Source organism: Megalops cyprinoides, chromosome 24 (assembly GCF_013368585.1).
Source record: "Megalops cyprinoides isolate fMegCyp1 chromosome 24, fMegCyp1.pri, whole genome shotgun sequence".
NCBI lineage: Eukaryota > Metazoa > Chordata > Actinopteri > Elopiformes > Megalopidae > Megalops > Megalops cyprinoides.
This window is the reverse complement of record NC_050606.1, coordinates 1,407,775-1,427,121: the sequence shown is the minus strand read 5'-3', so window position 1 is coordinate 1,427,121 and position 19,347 is coordinate 1,407,775. Positions and strand designations below refer to the sequence as shown.

The following is a 19,347-nucleotide window of genomic DNA, read 5'->3' as shown; positions in this document are numbered from 1 at the left end:
ATTATACAGAGAACATAGTGACATTGTCTACTAGCTGACCTCAGAGAACACAAGAATGACACAATAATGACACAATAATGACACAATAATGACACAATAATGATACAATAATGACACAATAATGCTCCTTTTGTGTGTCAGTATGTGTTTCCTGCTTCTCATGAAATATGCATGCTAATAAAGACAGTTTTACTCACATAAAACATCAAAGTCAATAATCAAAGTGGAAGTCACATCAAAAAGAATAAAAAGACAACTAAGAAAACTACATGATATTTCCACACTAGACATGCACAAATGATTTAGTAAATTAATCTTATAACTATGCTTGACAGTAATAATGATAAAAATTGCACATTTTCATTTGATATCCCAATAGTATATTTAACCCCATCATGAACATGATATAATGAATTTAAATTAAACATGAGTCGTCAACAACCTTCATGATCACGTATGATAACTTGCATGAAACTTTATGCTCTATAATGGCTCAAAAATTTCTCTCAAACATACTTATATCTTTAAAGACTCCTGCTAAAGCAAAAACATGTCACTCACAATTCCTTTATAATACCTTGAGTACATAGTATATATACTCATTTATATAGAATTATGTTAATTCAAAAGACATTACTATGTCATAAAGTACAACACAATGCTACTGTCAAAGTTAAAAAAAAAAAAACAATATTGTAAAAAAATCACAAGAAGTATGAAATGTGAAATTATGAATTATTTCCATAGAGAACAAACTGACCTCACTAAACTGCTGTGGTTACATGGAGGACATTGAAATGGTCACATTTGTGAAATGTGAAATGGTCCAGTGTGCATGACTGTGCAGACAGGCTGTGAGTTTGAAAACAAGTGAGACACAGTAAAAGGAAAGATCTGATCACCTCCAGGTGAGACGCAGTAAAAGGAAAGCTCTGATCACCTCCAGGTGAGACGCAGTAAAAGGAAAGCTCTGATCACCTCCAGGTGAGATGGAGTAAAAGGAAAGATCTGATCACCTCCAGGTGAGACACAATAAAAGGAAAGCTCTGATCACCTCCAGGTGAGACACAATAAAAGGAAAGCTCTGATCACCTCCAGGTGAGATGGAGTAAAAGGAAAGATCTGATCACCTCTAGGTGAGACGGAGTAAAAGGAAAGATCTGATCACCTCCAGGTGAGTTGCAGTAAAAAGGAAAGATCTGATCACCTCCAGGTGAGACGGAGTAAAAAGGAAAGATCTGATCACCTCCAGGTGAGACGGAGTAAAAAGGAAAGCTCTGATCACCTCCAGGTGAGATGCAGTAAAAAGGAAAGCTCTGATCACCTCCCGGATTCTGCTTCTGAGTGCAGAGGTCCAGCAGATCCAGCAGGGGGAGCTGGACTTTCAATCAGTTTCCTGGAGGTCCAACAACAAGCAATGTGTGTGTCAGTCTTCAGAAGCTTGGCGTCTTATTTACATTTACATTTAGACAGACTAGGTACAAGCTAGCTGGTAGAAATACAAGTGCATGAAATCATAAATTTTATTTTTTTTTTATAAGGAAAACAAAGTTTTAAGATATAGTTAATACACAATACAGTTGTGTATTACTATGGTATTACTGATTTGCAGAGTGTATTAGGGTGCAGTTGTCCCAGACTCACCCCAGTGCTTTTTGCTGCAGATGAAGTTGAGCTCCTCAGTTTCGGGCAGACTGACCCACTGATGCCCCCCTCCAAATTCTATTGCCCCTGTGTGCCTACACTCCCCGGTACTGTTCCCCGGGGCCCAGTTCTGGTAGCAGACGCCCTCCCCGCTGACCCAGAACCAGAAGTGCAGGACGCAGGTGTAGCGCAGGCCCAGCCACACGTAGGGTGTGGAGGCCGCCTGAGCCCTCCTCTCCACCCAGTGCTGGAGCTGCTCTGTGGACACGGAGACCAGGTCTACATAGTGCTGTCTGCAGTAGCTCAGGGCTTCATTCCAGCTCTTATTCTCAGGCACCAGGATCAGTTCATCTGCACAGACAGGAAGAAGTCAAAAGTTGAAAAATGAGACTTACTAAAATGAAATTTACTGCCTCAAGTTTTTTTTTTCCCACATTTCTCTGGTGAAATCACAGATTTACAGTTTTTTAATCACAAGTGATTATGGAGACAGATTCACACATGATGTTTGGACAAACTAAGCTCTACCTCTCTAGTTCAGTTTCCCAGTGGCTCCTCCACCCCAGAATCTGTGGCCCAAACCAAGCCCAGATCAGCTGACTCCAGCAGCGGAAGAGAGAGGGACTCACCATCATAGCAGAAGAAAGGGAATCTTTTATCGCACTTCACATCACCCCATCTTCCTGAATGTTGTTTCCACATTACAACACAGTTCTCGTCTCCCTCTGCATTGTCTGGTTGTACGTCGTTCCAGAAGCGCAGTGTAGATTTGCTCTGGTCTGACCACTTCCAGGGGTCTCTGAACAGGCCGATCCACACATCCTGCTGCGGACTGTGTGTCATCCTCTGTACCTCCTGGTTCTCTGCCTGGTTCCTCACACTGACCAGGTCTGTGTGTCTCTCTCTGCAGTAGACCTGTGCCTCGCTCCAATTCCTCTGCTGCTCAATCAGGAAGTATTTATGAGTGAGGCTTCCACCTGTAAAGACAAAGCAGCTTATAACAGCTTCTCTGAGGTTATAAACTGTCATGGCGGACACCGTGGGCCTGATTTTCGGGGGTTTAACGCAGGCCGCGGCAGTTTGCTGGTGTTACCCCAATCACAGGGCTGTGAAAACTGTTTCCCTGACAGGTTGCAGGGTGATTCTCGATAGATTGGGAGCGTAGTGGGGAAGTTGGTGAAACATTCTGGCCAATCAAACGCAGCCACGTGTCCTTTAAGAACTGTTGATTGGAGGGGAAGCTGCAGTGTTATATTCCCATGTTTCTTTCCTCATTTTACAGCAACGGCAGGCCGCCACGCTCAAACATACTGACTCCATGCCAAAGTGATCCGGAGAAACAAAAAAACAATAACACAAGAAAGGAAAAAAATAAACTCAAACCACCAAGAGCAACCCAGCCCATTCAGTGAAGCATTTCCCGGAGACAAAAAATATGTGTGTGTGTGTGTATGTGTGTATGTGTGTGTGTGCGTGTGTGTGTGTAGGACTATACTGGTATAATGTCTGAAGTATGATCAGAAATATTAACTTTGTTCTGGCACATTCTGTACAGATGGAAAATTTGATAAGGAAATAAAAAAAAAACTTTCTGAGGCACGCAAGTAAAGAGACATATTGCCATAAATGGTTCTCTCTCAATCTGACTCCACTGCTGTGTGTAATGAGATAAAAACAGGCAGCAGTTCTCACCATCGTAGCAGACGAAGCTCTTGTTCTCCTGACATTGAACATCTTTCCATTTCCCATTATTATTCTTCATTGCTGCACATGGTTTGGAAGGATCATTTGGTTCTTCATTTTCCCAGTTCCTAAACCCAGCCCCGCCCTCACTGTAAAAACTTGTATCTTCCAGAGACCACCGCCAGCTGGCTGACTCTGCCCTCTGCAGGCCAATCCAGGCACTGTTATATTCACTGTCTGTAACTTCCACCAGAGCCTTCACTTCCTCTGTGCTGTCTATGGTGGCCAGGTCAGTGTAGTTCTGTCTGCAGTAACTCTGTGCTTCAGCCCAGGTCATCATTACGTTCACAAAGTGATACTGACGAGAGAGGCAGGAACAGAGTGTGCAGAGTCCTGTGAAAGACACAGAAAACACAAATGTACATACACATAGTCACACACACACACACACAGTCAGTTTAAAATTTTAATGCAGTGAATCCCTTATCTTGGGTTAATCACAGCAGGACCTACACCGAGAATACTCTTGAGAAATACAAGCTGAACACTTTAGCAAAGTCAATGAATGCTGGAAAAAGAAAGGTGTATTCTGGCATTGATAAATACTGGCCTCCTGAGTCTAATGATAATGACTTAATGACCAGCCAAAGAAACACAGGCAAGAAACTGGGTTTTCCACAGTCCACCCTGCCTACAAGTTAAAAGACCAAGGAGACAGAGAACAAATGGCAAAAGGCACAATGATGTCACAGAATGATCAGCATGAGTTATATGAACTTTACTGAATTGAATAGATGAGTGTACAAAACTGCTGGCCGTTCACACGTTTGTATTAAATGTTTAAGTGATTGAATTGTAGAGATTTTATAAAGAAGAGAATAAGTAGGGGCAAACGGTGTTAAAAGCATTCATGTCCTTCTTATCCATTTATTAGTAATTCTGTTTTTAAGAATCAGCCGCTTATAAGGAGCACATCATCCTGGACTGGCGTGTTTCTCATAAGCAGAGTGTACTGCCTTTTCTCTTTCACTGTAATGTTATTGTATGGTCAGGAGTAACACACAGTAAGCACTGACCTGGGATCAGCAGGAGGAGAAACACATTCTGCTTCATGACTGCGGACTGTCAACCTACAGAAACACACAGAAACACACAACCTAATTTAACCGATTGTAATTGTTCTAATTTTACCAGTGTAACACACACGCATACACACACACACACACACAAGTGTAAAAAGTAGTTTGTCTTCAGTATGATATTCCCTAAGGTAAATCATGGCTGGTATGGTCCCTGATCATTTGAATGCTTTGCCCATACATACTGAGTAATTTTTTTTTTGTTTCAGCAAATCCTGAAACCACTGCAAGATATCTTGAGCATGTGGCAGTAAAATCACCATTTTCCACACTCACACAGTAATACCCCGAATGGGTGAATCTTCTGGCTGCCAAACTGTAAAATGAAAATTAAAAATGGTGATTCAAGACAGAGTTGGAGTCAACTCCATTTCAATTGAGTCAATTCAGAGAATCAAAACTGAATTCATGAATAGAATATCATCCGTCATTTCTGTGAAGAGTTTTCAAACGATGAGCTGAATTTCAATTAACGAGTCGAGCTGACTGATATGAGAGCAAATTGACCCCCAACTCTTACTAAAACCTCGACCGCCATGACCATGCTAGCAAATGCAATGCTGGGTTAAGGAAGAGGGCTTGTAACCCAGTTCTGGGTTCGAGTCTCTGGTGGGTCACTGACGTTAAACCCTTGGGTAGGGTTTTTCACCTGAATTCCTAAAGATTCAGCTGTATAAATGGATAGCCTGTTAAGACAGTATGCAGTGTACGTCACTCTGTGTAAGAGCATGCTCTGAGCCACCATAATGGCAATGGCAGGAGGTCCCAGTCCAGCATCAACTTGGCTGAGAGATAATGCATGGAGTACAATCAGAGTGTGAAGGAGAAGGCCTTCACCACCTCTCCCCTGAACCTAATTAATTGTTAATCACGTAATTGTTTGCACCTGTGTTCATTTGTAAGGGACCCAGCTTATTGGATAATGAGCCACACCTTGCTGATTGAAAGGTGATTTAATACAGGTGTGGCTGAGGAGCAGGGTAGGCTCACTTTGTCCCTGCTGTGGTTTGTGTGGGCTGGTTTCCTTTGGTTTGTTGTCTGGCTTTAAGATAAGTTATTGTTTGTTTTTAAACTTTTGCCCTTTCGGCCTTGCTGGAGAAGTATCGGCCAGCTTCTCTACACAGAGACTAATAATTCCAGTAAGGCAGTGCGGTTAAGAGCGGACAAGAAGGAAACCATCAGACTGGACAACCCAGCCATTCAGCCATATCAGATCAGTGTAAGAAATACCTATTCAAATTAGCACAAAACCCAGCAATTTAAATCATAAGCAAATGAGGACACTGGAAAGCAGTACTGTATTACTGGACACCAAAAATCAATCCCAATACAGATCTTTTTAAATGAACTTTTCATTTTGTGTGGGGGATTAGTCTTTGAACTTGAGCATTCTGTGGACTCCGCATGATTTTAGAAGAGAACACTCCGCTCGTCAACTGTCCACTTACTACACCTGATCAGAGCAGCCCTCTGGAGAAGGATCCTTAGAAAAAGAGCTGATGGATCGCAGCGTCTGCATGCACTCCTGTAAACCCTTAACTTGCAGGTGAATTTTGCATCTTGCTCTTTCTCCAAAAGTTATTTTAACACACAAAGAGGATCACATTAAAATCGCCATGTTCATACAGACTGAAAACACTGTTCACACTAGACTCATAAAATATATTGTAATATAGGGCTCATAATGAGCCTAGTAATAAAGCAATTTAAAAAGAGTGGTAAATTTGGGGAAAAAAAAAATCATTCCAGAAAGGAGCCACAAATATGTACTTTTGCCCTCAGCTAAGTTCTGTTCATTAATCCATAAAGTTGAGCTCAGACAATGAGAGACTAAATTGAATGCGTATGATAATTATATATTAATTATATATGATAAAATGTAAAGGGGGACTGACCTGAAGATCCCTCTGGCTGAGAGCGACTGAATGATGTCAGTGTGCACCTCTCTCTGCCTCTTTCTCTCAGTCTGTCTCTGACGATGCTCTGCTCTGCTACATAAATCCTCTACATTTCCTGGGTTAAATGATGTCCCTATACATGAGGAGAAATGCAAATCCATTTCTTTTTCCCGGTTCATACGCTAAAGTTCATTTCCATAAAACATAAACACGCCTCACATCACTGTCATGCCAATACCCTTATCACCTGATGTACAAAGACATGTGTAAAGAGTCTTATCTCTGAGTTGGGGTAAAATTTCACAACCAACTTGTTCTCTTCACAGGTTGCAGCCATGAGTCAGACATGAATACCTCACTGTGTATTCTATGCAGCTCCTAGTTCAGGCCCTGGTCCTCTCACGCCCGGACTACTTTAAATCACTCTTTGCTTGTCTTCCTGCCTGCTCCATCGAATGAGTGTATAAAAATACTGTACATTCAAATGTTTGTATTATATGTTTAAAGGACTTTTGCACAGCACCAAAAGAATCTGCCTCTATCTCACTGCGTATTTTACGCAGTCAGGCCCTGGTCCTCTCAAGCCTGGACTACTGTAAATCCCTCCTTGCTTGTCTTCCTGCCTGTTCCACCCCTGCAGCTAATCCAGAATGCAGCTGCATGACTTGTCTACAACCTCCCTAAATTTAGTCACACCCCTCCTCACCCCACTTCACTGGCTTCCTGGTATCACTCGCATCAAGTTCAAAACCTTGGCGCTGGCATACAGGACAGTGAATGGGACAGTCCCCTTATACCTCCAATCAGTCCAAACAGTATGCACCAACCAAATCACTACACTCTGCGATCTCGGAGTAACTGTTTGTCTCCTTCCAACAGGGTCACTCCCCTCAGCCACAATATCTGTCCGTACTGGTTAACCAGTGGTTGGAATGAACTCCCCACAGAGCTTTGGACAATGGAATCACTGGCCATCTTCCAACACAGACTGAAAACCCACCTCTTCAGACTGTATCTCGCATGAAGAAAATAGTATTAAGGTGGAGCCAGGCCATTTTAATGTGCTTCTCAGTTCCTTTTATTGTTCCCACACATCCAAGATATCTTGACACATGAATTTTTTAAATTTTTTAAAATATTTTTTTAATTAATTTTGTCTTTGACACATTCATTTGTCTTTGACTAAAGTCTTTGCGCATGATTTTCTGTTAGAAATAAAAAGCTCTGGCACCTTGTGATAGGTGGAGGGCAGGGCCACCCAGGTGGAGGGAGAAAAGAACATCAGAAATATATCGATAAACGCACCTGCGATCGCTTAAAGTCCAACCCATTTACAACTAGAGGCAGAAAACTTCTAATACCCACCCACACCACTTTACCCTAACACACATTCACACATGTACACACACACACACAGACACACGTGCCCACACACATACACACACACTTCTCAAATGCAACTCATTACATTACACGCTTGATGCACGGAGTAAACGTCGCATTGACGTATAATTGTCGCGTCGCCCGGTCAATACGTCACCAGTGCGTCTCGAAATCTACTGTACACATGTGAGTACGAAGAGTAGTTTTATTGCTGTCTAGGAGCGTTTTAGTATTATTTTCCCTTCTGTCTGGTTGTTCGTTTTGTGGTTACAAAATATTGTTAGAAAACAGCAAATCTGAAATGTGTCTTTTACAGAAAGGTTGCTACATAGCTTCTCAGCTAGCTCTGTAGGATCGGTAGCTATGCTAGCTGTGTAGCATTCAGCTAAAGCATGTGAGTAGGGGACATGTCACTAGTAGTGTGTCCACATTGAGATGGAAGGTAAGCCATTCATTCGCAAAGTGACGATTTGACCGGGCATATTGTACCTAAACAGCGCCGAGACCATGCATTTTGTATAACTGACGTAGACAGTAACGATACTGCAGCGAGCTAGACAGACTACATAACAAGCAAATAAACGCATTGTTCTGCTGAATGGATTTCAGTTTTGATGTGCAGACACAACGACGCAACAGATTTGAAGTATGAAGTGCTTTGGGGGAATTTCCTTGACTGTTTGCGGTTTCCTTGCATTATTGTCAAGCTGAAGATGAGTCTGTTTCCTTTAGAAAGGAACGGCAGTGGGAACGGAGGGGGAAAAAAGTTTGAGAAGAGAGGCTGCGTATGACGGAAAAGGCATCGCAAACCACGAAAGGAGGGAGAATGAAGGAAAGAACGGAGGAGAGGAGGCAGAGGCCCTGGAAGGAGGCCGGTAAGAGGAGACAGAGACATGGAGAGGAGGAGAGGGGAGGAGGAGGAGGAGGAGGAGGCGATGGAGGAGGTGTGAAGAAACGACTGGACGCTATGAGTGTGGGCTACTTCCGCAGAGTCAGCGAGAGACTGGGAGAGGACTTCGCCGAGGACGAGGAGAAAGGTGAGATGGAGAAAGATCGGGGAAGGGGGAAGAAGGAAGAGAGAAACTGAGGAAGGTGAGATGCAGTGGGAAATGGACAGATAGCGTAGGTGAAAGAATACATTACAGAACTATAGCCTTCTTGAGAGAATGATAATGGTGGCTACAAGAAGAAAAATATAATCTGAACAAGACATTACAAAGTCAGAGGAGATCAGGGTGTTATGAGTTTAATGAAAGAAAAATTCATTCAAAATTGATATGAGACCCTTTTATCTGGCAGTTTCTAACTGCTTTCTTGCAGAAAAACTGACCAAAGGTAGAGAGTTCACTGGAGGGCAGAGGGTAAGGTTTTGGGGGGGGGGGGGCGGGGGGGTGAAGGGGTCATTGAGGAGTTGAGATGGATTGTTCCTCTTTCTGTGTCGGCTGGAATGACGCTGTGTCTGTGTTCTTGGGGTGACCTGTGTGTGTCCCTCCCCCCACAGCTCTGTTTGTGGAGAACGTCCTCTCTGAGGTGAGGGGGCGGGCCTTTCTCGTGGCCACCGACGTGACCGGCAGCGTGACCCTGCAGCGGCTGCTCCCATTGGCCAGCCCCGCCCAGGTCGGCGGGGTGTTGGCCGAGCTGGGCGGAGCCTCCGGGGCGGAGTTCCAGGCCGTGTCCTGTGACCGGTGCGGGGGTCATGTGATGGAGTCTGCTCTGAGACAGATGTCCAGGTGGACAGGTGAGACAGGTGAGACCAGGAGACAGTGCTGATGCATACAGACCAGAAAAGTTTAAGCAACTATGCAGCATGAACATGACTGTAATACTGAGTTACAGAGTCAAAGCTGTCTGTCAGTCAGAGCCAGCAGAAAGCTGTACTGAGAGAGAGAGAAAGAGAGGGAGGGAGGAAGCTGTACTGAAGGAGAGAGAGAGAGAGAGAGAGAGAGGAAGCTGTACTGAAGGAGAGAGAGAGAGAGGGAGGAAGCTGTACTGAAGGAGAGAGAGAGAGGGAGGGAGGAAGCTGTACTGAAGGAGAGAGGGAGAGAGAGAGAGAGGAAGCTGTACTGAAGGAGAGAGAGAGAGAGGGAGGAAGCTGTACTGAAGGAGAGAGAGAGAAAGAGAGAGAGAGAGAGAGAGAGAGAGAGGAAGCTGTACTGAAGGAGAGAGAGAGAGAGAGAGAGAAAGCTGTACTGAAGGAGAGAGAGAGAGAGGGAGGAAGCTGTACTGAAGGAGAGAGAGAGAGGGAGAGAGAGGAAGCTGTACTGAAGGAGAGAGAGGGAGGAAGCTGTACTGAAGGAGAGAGGGAGAGAGAGAGGGAGGAAGCTGTACTGAAGGAGAGAGAGAGAGGGAGGGAGGAAGCTGTACTGAAGGAGAGAGAGAGAGGGAGGGAGGAAGCTGTACTGAAGGAGAGAGAGAGAGGGAGGGAGGAAGCCGTACTGAAGGAGAGAGAGAGAGAGAGAGAGAGAGAGAGAGGGAGGAAGCTGTACTGAGGGAAGGAGACACTGCACAGAAACTCAGGCGATAGAGGTGAATGTTGAGTGTTTGAGTACACAGATTGTCATAGAATCATGCATGTCTGTGTTTCCTAGAGCACCACCTGGAGGATTCCTCAGAAGCAGGGGATTGTGGGACGCTGGAGGCCCAGGTTCTGTGCCTTTCGGGGGTGGTGACGGAGAAGGCGGCGGAGTTCATCAGACACACACACGGATCACACGTAGTGCGCACCCTCATTCACACACTGGGGGGCTGCATTGGCCCCGCCCGATCCCAGACACAAGCAGGTACTCTCACAAACACACACACACTCACTCACACGCATGCGCACTCACTCACACGCACACTCACTCACACGCATGCACACTCACTCACACGCGCACACACACACACACACACACACTCACTCGCTCTTCTCTGACTGTGTGTGTGTGTGTGTGTCTGGTATAAATGCTCTTCTCTGACTGTGTGTGTGTCTGGTGTAAATGCTCTTCTCTGACTGTGTGTCTGTTATAAATGCTCTTCTCTGACTGTGTGTGTGTGTCTGGTATAAATGCTCTTCTCTGACTGTGTGTGTGTCTGGTATAAATGCTCTTCTCTGACTGTGTGTGTCTCTGGTATAAATGCTCTTCTCTGACTGTGTGTGTGTGTCTGGTATAAATGCTCTTCTCTGACTGTGTGTTGGTTTAGGGGGGAAGGAGCGAAAGTCCAGCGCTGTCCTGACAGATTTTGAGGCGCCCCCCTCCTTCGGACCTGTCCTGAGGAGACTGGCTCTGGCTCTGATTGAGAACGTCAGCAGTAAGTCTGACCCCTGACCCCTCACCCCTGGGTTGTGTGCCCTAAGAGCAGCTTATCCTTGTGTTGGCATTCTGCATATGCATCTGCTTCAGAGACTAATATACACAGTAATCCTCCTCTTCCTCCACATTTTTCTCTCTCTCCCTCTCCCCTGTCTCTCTTCCCCCTTTCTCTCTCTCTCTCTCCCCTGTCTCTCTTCCCCCTTTCTCTCTCTCTCTCTTTCTTCTTGCCCCCCACATCTGTTCATCTCACTTAAGCTTGCTTTATTGGCATGCTAAAGATCTGTATCGCCAAAGCATTTGTAAGAACTGAAACGGTACAGTGAAAAATTAAAACTAAGGACAGTGAGCATCATACATATTTCTACACACACACACACGGACACACACACTCACGGACACACTCACACTCACACACACACACACACACACACACACACACACACGGGCTCACACACACACACACACACACACACACACACACACACGGACACAGGCGTACATATGTGCATACCTTTGTAGAGTAAAATGAAAGCGAGTGGTTGCCTGTGTCTCCCAGCGTGTGTGACGGACGCAGGGGCCAGCACAGTGCTGCAGACCATGCTGACAGTGTGCCACAGGAAGAGGCCAAAGCTGTGCAAACGGCTGACCAAGGGCATCGTGGGATACCTGACGTCTCTCAGTGCTGCTCCCGGTGTCAGGTCAGTGTAACTGCTTTATTTTACAATAACAGTATAAAGTATCTCGCTCTCAGGGCACTGAATATGCTGCACTATACACTAATGAGTATTTTAATTAATGACTGAACCCTATAGGGACAATGTATTGATTCATTTATTAAATATGTATGCATGTATATGATAATATGATGCATATAATATTATAATATGAATATGCACGATAATAAAGTGTGTCGTGATTTATTAATGATTTGTGCCTACGTGTGGATACCCCAGTGTGTGGTGATGAGATTTTCCCCTCTGATCTCTTCACTTTGTTTTTAGGATGGAAATTCATTCAATATTTGTGAACAATTTGACTGTGTAGCATAGCATACTGTATGCACCTAAGATTGAAGCTGAACTTGGAAAATATGATCCGATATGAACATCGGCTCTGTTATGTAGTGATTTTTGATCTCATTTAATCAGATGTGCTTGGAAATACGGAGGACGCTGTATGATAATTGCTTCGATGTGAAATGATTAAGTGTGTATATGGTAATTAGATGAGTGTGATTATGAAATGGGTGCAGTGTGATTAAATTTGCTTATGGTGATGAAGTGAGAATATGAATATAAAGAGGGCATGTGGTAATTAAGTAGGTGTGTGATGACTGAACGTGTATATGGTGATTAAACGTGTATATGGTGATTAAATGGATGTGTGCTGTGTTCCTCTCTGCCTCAGCCCGCTCCTGGTGTTTCTGAAGGACCAGGCCTCTAGCAGGCTCATTGAGACAGTCCTCCAGGCATCCCACAAAGCCCTGCTGCGTGACCTCTACAAGAACCACCTCCAGGGTCAGCTGGTCACACTTGCGCTCCATCCAATCGCCAACTTCCCCGTGCAGAGACTGACAGCGGCTTCCACCAGTTACAAGCTTGTACGCTTTTTGGTCCCTCTCCTGTGTTTTTTTTTTTTTTTCCTCTGGCCGTTTCCCTCTTGCCCTCCCTCAACCTTTGCCCTTCTCTTGCTCCTGGGTTTTATTGGGGGGCAGATACTGTACTGCCCTGAGGAACAGTCATCCTCGACAGGGGGAAGCTAACCCTCTGTGATTGGTTCATGAGCGTGATTCCAGGAGCGTGGAAGGTTAGAGGCCTCACTGTTTCTCTCTCTCTCAGTTCCTGAAGGTGTTCGAGGAGCTTATTGAGGGCCTGGAGGCCGTATTGGCAGCGGGTCACATGGGTGTGATCGTCCAGCTGGCGGAGAGCTGTGCAGAGTGGGAGGAGAAGCAAGGCCAGCTGCTGCAGTGCCTCCTGCAGGTGTGGCTGACTCACTGCGGCTTGCTGCCGAACCGTGTCCTTCTCACCGTGGAGGAGCACTGGGGGGAGGCGGTTTAAGGTGTAATTTAAGGTGTTGACTGACCCTCTCTGCCCCCCCCCCCAGGCCTTCCACTGTGCTGACCCCCCTTCCCTCCAAACCTCCTGCCTTCCCCTCTTCCTTTCTCTGCTCACACATGAGGTGTACTACGGTGATCAGACTGCAGGGGGCGACGGAGAGGCACAGGTCAGTGTCTTTGGTGCTTAGCAAAAGTTTGCCTTCGGTTTTATGTTATTGGGCATGTGGAAGTTTACTTGCCTGTGTGTGGTATGTGTTTGCGTTATATTTAAGGTGGATATATGGCTTTGCACTCACATGTCAATCTGGGCACGCATTTGTGATGTCAGCACCGTGTTTGGTGCTGACGCTTGTTCACGTGCGGTCCGTGGTGTCCTGTTTGAGCAACTTTTCATGCTCCTTTAGTTAGATGAACTGTGTAAATCACTCTGGAGAAGAGCATCTTCCAAATGACAGTAATGTAATGTTATGGAACATCTTTGCTGAATCTGACTGGCCTTCGCCTGTCCTCCGACTGGCCCCTGTGGGCTGTGCAGCGTTAATCTGCTCTGCTGACTGTTAATGCTCTGCCTTCGCTTGCCCCACTCTAGCGCCCCCTGTCTTCTATCTGCTACCACGGCTCTCGTCTCGTCCAGTCGCTGGCCAAGTTCAAGGACCGCACCCTGCTGCTCAACAGCCTGCGCCAGCTCCGCCCCGCTGACCTCCTGACCCTGGGAACCGACCAATCAGGGAGCCACGTGCTGCAGGCTCTGCTGATGTCTGCGAGTGACAAGGGGAGGGGCAAGATCCTGAGGAGGCTGGAGGTGAGGGGGAGGGGAGGGGTTGAGATGGGGGGGGGTTGCATGACTTAATGTCAACAGAGTCGGTTCACACAGCTTGGTAGCATTTATACACACTCTCTACACGCACACGCACACTCTCTCTCCTCACAGCCTCACGCTGATGTAGTCACACACTTCTCTCACACAAAGGGCTCGTACTGTTTGTGTTTTTTATCTGCAGTCAAATGTCTTTGGATTCTTACTGTAACACCCGCTTTCTCTCTCTTCCTCTCTCTCTCTCTCCCCCTCTCTCCCTCCCTCCCTCCCTCCCTCCCTCCCTCTCTTCCTCTCTCTCTCTTCTTCTCTCTCTTTCTCTCTCTCTCCCTCTCTCTCTCTCTCTCTCACACTTCCCGCCCCTCTCTCTCTCCCTCTCTCTCTCTCTCTCACACCTCCCGCCCCTCTCTCTCTCCCTCTCTCTCCCTCTCTCTCTCTCTCTCTCTCTCTCTCTCTCTCTTTCTCTCTCTCTCCCTCCCTCTCCCCCCTCTCTCTCCCTCTCTCTCCCTCTCTCTCCCTCTCTCTCTCTCTCCCTCTCTCTCCCTCTCTCTCTCTCCTGCCTCTCCTTTCCCTCCTTTCCTTCCTCCCCTCGTTCCTGCTTTCTCTCTCTCCAGGGCCAGTACGTCCAGCTTGCCTGTTCGCGGTTTGGCAGTCGTGTTTTGGAGGCGGTGTGGAACAGCGCCACCGTGAGTCAGAAGCAAGGCCTTGCCCAGGAGCTGGGTGAGGAGATGACCATTGCCCTCACATTCATCACACATCCTCATGACGCGGATGGGGTGACGCATGTACCTCTGATTAATCATCTGCAGTTAACAATGATCAGGTCATGGTCAAAACTGTGGGATGACCGTGTTTCTGTTGCGGTCGAAATGCTCAGGTCCCAGAATGCAGCTGGACTGAGGCCGTGAGCTGACTCGTTTCCCTGTGCTTGCATTTTATTCCTCCAGCTGACATCCTGTTGTAGCAAGTCACCAAGTCTGTATGGGTGTGCTTATATATGCTTTCTATAAGCTCTCCATGCCTCTCTCACCTTCCTTCCTTCTCTCTCTCCCCCTTTGTCCACTCGCAGCTCCTAGCGAATCGGTGCTGAGGTCGGATCAGTTCGCTCGCCATGTTTGGGGGAAATTGGCGCTGTCCCACTTTCTGAAGAGGCGGGGCCAGTGGCTGGAAATTCAGACTGGCCAATCAAAGAAGAGGAAGATGTTTAGCGACATTCTGGAGTGAGAGGATGAGAGAAGCGGGGGTTGTTACAGGGATTTTCTCTCTCAGCTGTGCATTGTTTTTTTTTTTTCCTACAGATTTGAATAAACAAATCCAGAACATTTTCCCCTTGTTTCTCCCAGCGTCCCAGAGCAGCTTTGTGAAGCTGAGGGGGATTTTTTGGACTCGGGCTCTTCCTCATGCTCACTCTGGTCGGGGTAAATATTTATGTTTGTGTTCAGTGTAAACAGGCTACAGCCAGAGGAGACTGCGCCGCTGTTTGCAGACAGCGGTGGCTTGGGGTGCTCCAGAACCTTCTGTGAACAGCAGAAGCATATGGGCTGGCACAGATACACAGCTCCTGTCCCTGTGTTCTGCTGCATACAGTGTGGCGGAAGTCACAGCCTGGGGTGGATTCATTACGCTACGTTACAGGCATTTAGCAGATGCTCTTATCCAGAGCGACTAACGTCGATTACAGGTTTTTACAATGTCATCCATTTATACAGCTCGATATTTACTGAGGCAATTCTGGGTTGAGTACCTTGCCCAAGGGTACAGCAGCAGTGCCCCTGCAGGGAATTGAACCAGTAACCTTTTGGTTACGAGTCCTGATGCTTAACTGCTATGCTACACTGCTGCCACCAACACTCACACCCTCACCCACCCACACACTACTGTGGAGCCTTGACAAAGTCACATGCGCAGGCCGTTGTGTGTGTAACTACAGGAAGGATACTTAAGGATATGACCTTCCACTCAGGAGCATCAGGGTCAGACAGGAGTTCCAGCGTCCAGGGGAGCCCCACCATAGACGTTCTATTTAGAGCAGACATATCAACATCTTCCCTCTGTCCTCCGCCCAGGAGCTTCCGGCTGGGAACAGGAAGTGTGTTGTCTGACTGGATGTTCTGTTTTAGAACACACCCCTTCAATAAAAATTATCTCTAAAAGCCAGTCACGACATTGGCCAGAGGCAGCGTTTCAGTTGTGACTGGCAACCAAGATACCTGGCCATGGGCAAAAATTTTCACGCAGCTGGGGGTGCATGCCGGACAGCGGTTAATCACATGGTGTTTTTCACCCTTCCCTGAAACAACCTGCCGCTCATTAACGCTGGCGTCTGGAGTATCGTCTCCCTCACGCCGAATTATCTGTCAGGATGTGCTGAAGCAGATGGTTCGTGTTCAGAGCTTGTAAGGGTCAGTGCGGGTATATGGACTGAGATGGGTAACTGGTGCAGTTTAAATTCCAGCTGTTTAAATGGGTTTGTAGAATCTGTGAAGTTGACAATTATAAGCATTGTTAATGGCCTTGCTAATCAAACGTAACAGAAAAAGCTCCTGGACAGGAGTTCTTCTCTGCTGAGTGCCTAACAGGCTGAAGAATGCTATAATTAAGATAAATGATAAGATAAATCTTTCCCAGAGCCAGGCCCAGCACTCAGATGTGTGCAGTGGGTTTAAATCAGGTTCCTGTAATGGCAGGCATGGGTTACACTGGCTGCAGCACTGTGGGGGAGAGAAAGTGAAAAAGCACAGGAAGGAGAGTGTGTGTGTGTGTGTGTGTGTGTGTGTGTGTGTGTATCAGGTCGTGCGGTATATGCACTGAGTGTGTGTGTGTGTGTGTATCAGGTCGTGCGGTATATGCACTGAGTGTGTGTGTGTGTGTGTATCAGGTCGTGCGGTATATGCACTGAGTGTGTGTGTGTGTGTGTATCAGGTCGTGCGGTATATGCACTGAGTGTGTGTGTGTGTGTGTGTATCAGGTCGTGCGGTATATGCACTGAGTGTGTGTGTGTGTGTGTGTATCAGGTCGTGCGGTATATGCACTGAGTGAGTGAGTGTGTGTGTGTGTGTGTGTGTGTGCGCACTTAGTATAAGCGCTGAGTGTGTGTAATGCAGTCGTGTGTAAAGCTGCATAGAGGAGCTTCAAGCTGTACCTCGCCACGCTTTCACATCAGCATCACTTTCACATTCACCTCCGAGCAACACCTGGGCAGCGACCGCGTTGCAGAGCGCATATATACAGCGAAAAGCTCTCCCTCCGAACGGGGCTCTCAGGAGAGAGGACAGAGCGCATATATACAGCGAAAAGCTCTCCCTCCGAACGGGGCTCTCAGGAGAGAGGACAGAGAGGGGAGAGCCCTCCGCTTCGGACACACTCCTGCTGGTCAGGCAGCAGGCAGGGGGAGGGTAAAGGAGATATGATTATGAAGTGCATGTACTGAGATGAACGTGAAATCGTTTTAGCCTCGTTTAGACTCTGAACTGCTTTGAGGAATTTGGATTCTGCACCCTTGGAATGCACTCAGGATCTGCTGCGATGCTCAGAGCTCTGTCATTACAGGTTACTAGTTTATTACTAACCTACTAGTTTATCATTAGTAGTGTTACTTTATTAGAACTGTTAGTGTTTCTTTTGAGTAACTAGCAGACTGTTAGTGCCATTTGTGTATCTCTTGATTAGGTGGGAGTTTGCTGTCATCTGCTGATTTGGGAATATCCAGAAGTTTCTGTACATTGGGCAGAGAGTGACTGTCAGACATTTCAGAATTAATTTTATTCAGCTGTGAAATTTCCCATATGGATCTCAAGCAAGAGGTGTGACAGGGGTATTAATGTTTCACTTTACGCTCTAAATATCATCGTTGCAAAGTTCAGAATGGCTTTGCAAGATGTGTGCGGTTTCTGGGACTCCCCTGTGTATCCCAGATGGAACACTCCAGCCTCCCTCTCCATGCCCGTGGGAGACGCCACTGGTGAGTGGGAGGGGGGTGAGCTCATTCAGCAATCAACAGGGAGTGACGGAGGAAGTCCACTGAGCTTGTATGTGCCTGTCCCAGAGCTCTTTACCCAGAATCCTCTGCAGGTGGAGCGTGACGGGCAGGGCTCCGTGGCCCCGCCCTTCGCCCTGTCGCACGGCACCACAACGCTGGCGTTCGTGTTCCAGGGGGGCATCGTGGCGGCGGCCGACACCCGCGCCAGCTGCTCGGGGCTGGTCTGCTGCCCGGCGGCCCGGAAGGTTCTGCCGGTGCACTCGCACCTGGTGGTGACGACGTCGGGCAGCGCTGCAGACTGCATGCTGTGGGAGCGCGTGCTGGCCCGCGAGTGCCGGCTGTACCAGCTCCGCCACCGCCGCCGGCTGCCCACAGGGGGCGCCGCCAAGCTGCTCTCCCACATGCTGCACCCCTTCAAGGGCACCGATGTGTGCGTGGCCGCCATGCTGTGCGGCTGGGACAGGGGCGAGGGGGGCGGGGCGGGGAGGGGGGACGGAGGGATGAGTTTGGAGGGAGAGCGGAGGGGGTGTGGCGCAGAAGGGGCTGGTGGGAGGAGGGAGGAGAGAGGGGGGGAGACGTTGAGACGAGACGGGGCAGGCAGAGAGAAAGGGACACACAGGGGCAGCCTGGGGGGTGGGGGGCGACGCCCGACAGTCACAAAACAGCTCGGCGGTGGTACTTCTTCAGCGGCAACCGGGAGGAGATGGACGAAACCGAGGGCTCGGGTAGACAGACAGGAGCAGAAATGCAGTGCTGAAAGGAGGGCACCCGTCTCAGCCGGCCGGGACAGAACCGCGTCCCAGACCGGAGGAGGAGCGGGCTCGGGACCCAGGCTGTACTACGTGTGCAGTGATGGGACCCGCCTGCAGGGGGAACTCTTCTCCGTGGGCTCCGGCTCCCCATACGCCTACTCCGTGCTGGACGGCGGGGTGCGCTGGGAGCTAGGCGTGGCTGAGGCCTGCTCGCTGGCCAGAGAGGCCGTGTTCCGCGCCGCCCACCGCGACGCCTACTCCGGAAACTGCGTGGACCTGTACCACGTCACCGCCCGCGGCTGGAGGCGCAGGGAGAGGGAGGACTTGAAGGAGGAGTACTACAGAGAGAGGGAGCGAGAGAGGGAGAGGGTGGAGGAGAGGAGGAAGGAGAGAGAGAGGGAGGAGGGAGAGGGGGAAGGGAGGAGTATAGTCCCTCGACAGTAGAATCCCTTCCGATGGACACTAACATGAAGTCAGTTGAATCCTTTAAGAGTAATATAAAGACATGCCTTTTTAGACTGCGGCTGTTAATGGTATAATGACTCTTTCCACTTGTGTTCCCCATGTTACTTTTTTATTGTTTCTGCTTTGTACTATGACCTTTTTATGTATTATATGTTTAGATATTTAGTACAGTGATCAACATTTGACTGTTGATGTGAGAGAGGGAGAAGGAAGGGAATTCATGGGGTTGGCTGTCAGAGGA

General features: G+C 47.7%; 3 protein-coding genes across 3 annotated transcripts; 2 read left to right on the top strand and 1 right to left on the bottom strand.

The window, feature by feature from the left end:
• Positions 1 to 1,618: 1,618 nt before the first annotated feature.
• LOC118771485 (macrophage mannose receptor 1-like) lies at positions 1,619 to 6,401 on the bottom strand. Its single transcript, XM_036519495.1, has 5 exons — positions 6,362 to 6,401; positions 4,404 to 4,457; positions 3,337 to 3,720; positions 2,274 to 2,621; positions 1,619 to 1,995 (listed from the first exon to the last, which is right to left on the bottom strand). Exons 2-5 carry the CDS (start codon positions 4,438 to 4,440, stop codon positions 1,619 to 1,621), a joined length of 1,146 nt encoding a protein of 381 aa, XP_036375388.1. The 5' UTR covers positions 4,441 to 4,457; positions 6,362 to 6,401.
• Positions 6,402 to 8,630: 2,229 nt separating this feature from the next.
• LOC118771063 (nucleolar protein 9) lies at positions 8,631 to 15,213 on the top strand (the record flags this gene model as incomplete). The annotated part of the gene is made up of 11 exons (XM_036518934.1): positions 8,631 to 8,784; positions 9,249 to 9,485; positions 10,336 to 10,527; positions 10,931 to 11,038; positions 11,597 to 11,738; positions 12,448 to 12,640; positions 12,879 to 13,019; positions 13,144 to 13,263; positions 13,686 to 13,898; positions 14,525 to 14,630; positions 14,980 to 15,213. Coding segments are annotated over 11 exons (1,761 nt in total), but the record flags the coding sequence as incomplete, so codon positions are not given.
• Positions 15,214 to 17,774: 2,561 nt separating this feature from the next.
• psmb11a (proteasome 20S subunit beta 11a) lies at positions 17,775 to 19,085 on the top strand. Its single transcript, XM_036519492.1, has 3 exons — positions 17,775 to 17,871; positions 17,956 to 18,417; positions 18,619 to 19,085. Exons 1-3 carry the CDS (start codon positions 17,775 to 17,777, stop codon positions 19,083 to 19,085), a joined length of 1,026 nt encoding a protein of 341 aa, XP_036375385.1.
• The last annotated feature ends 262 nt before the right edge of the window (positions 19,086 to 19,347 follow it).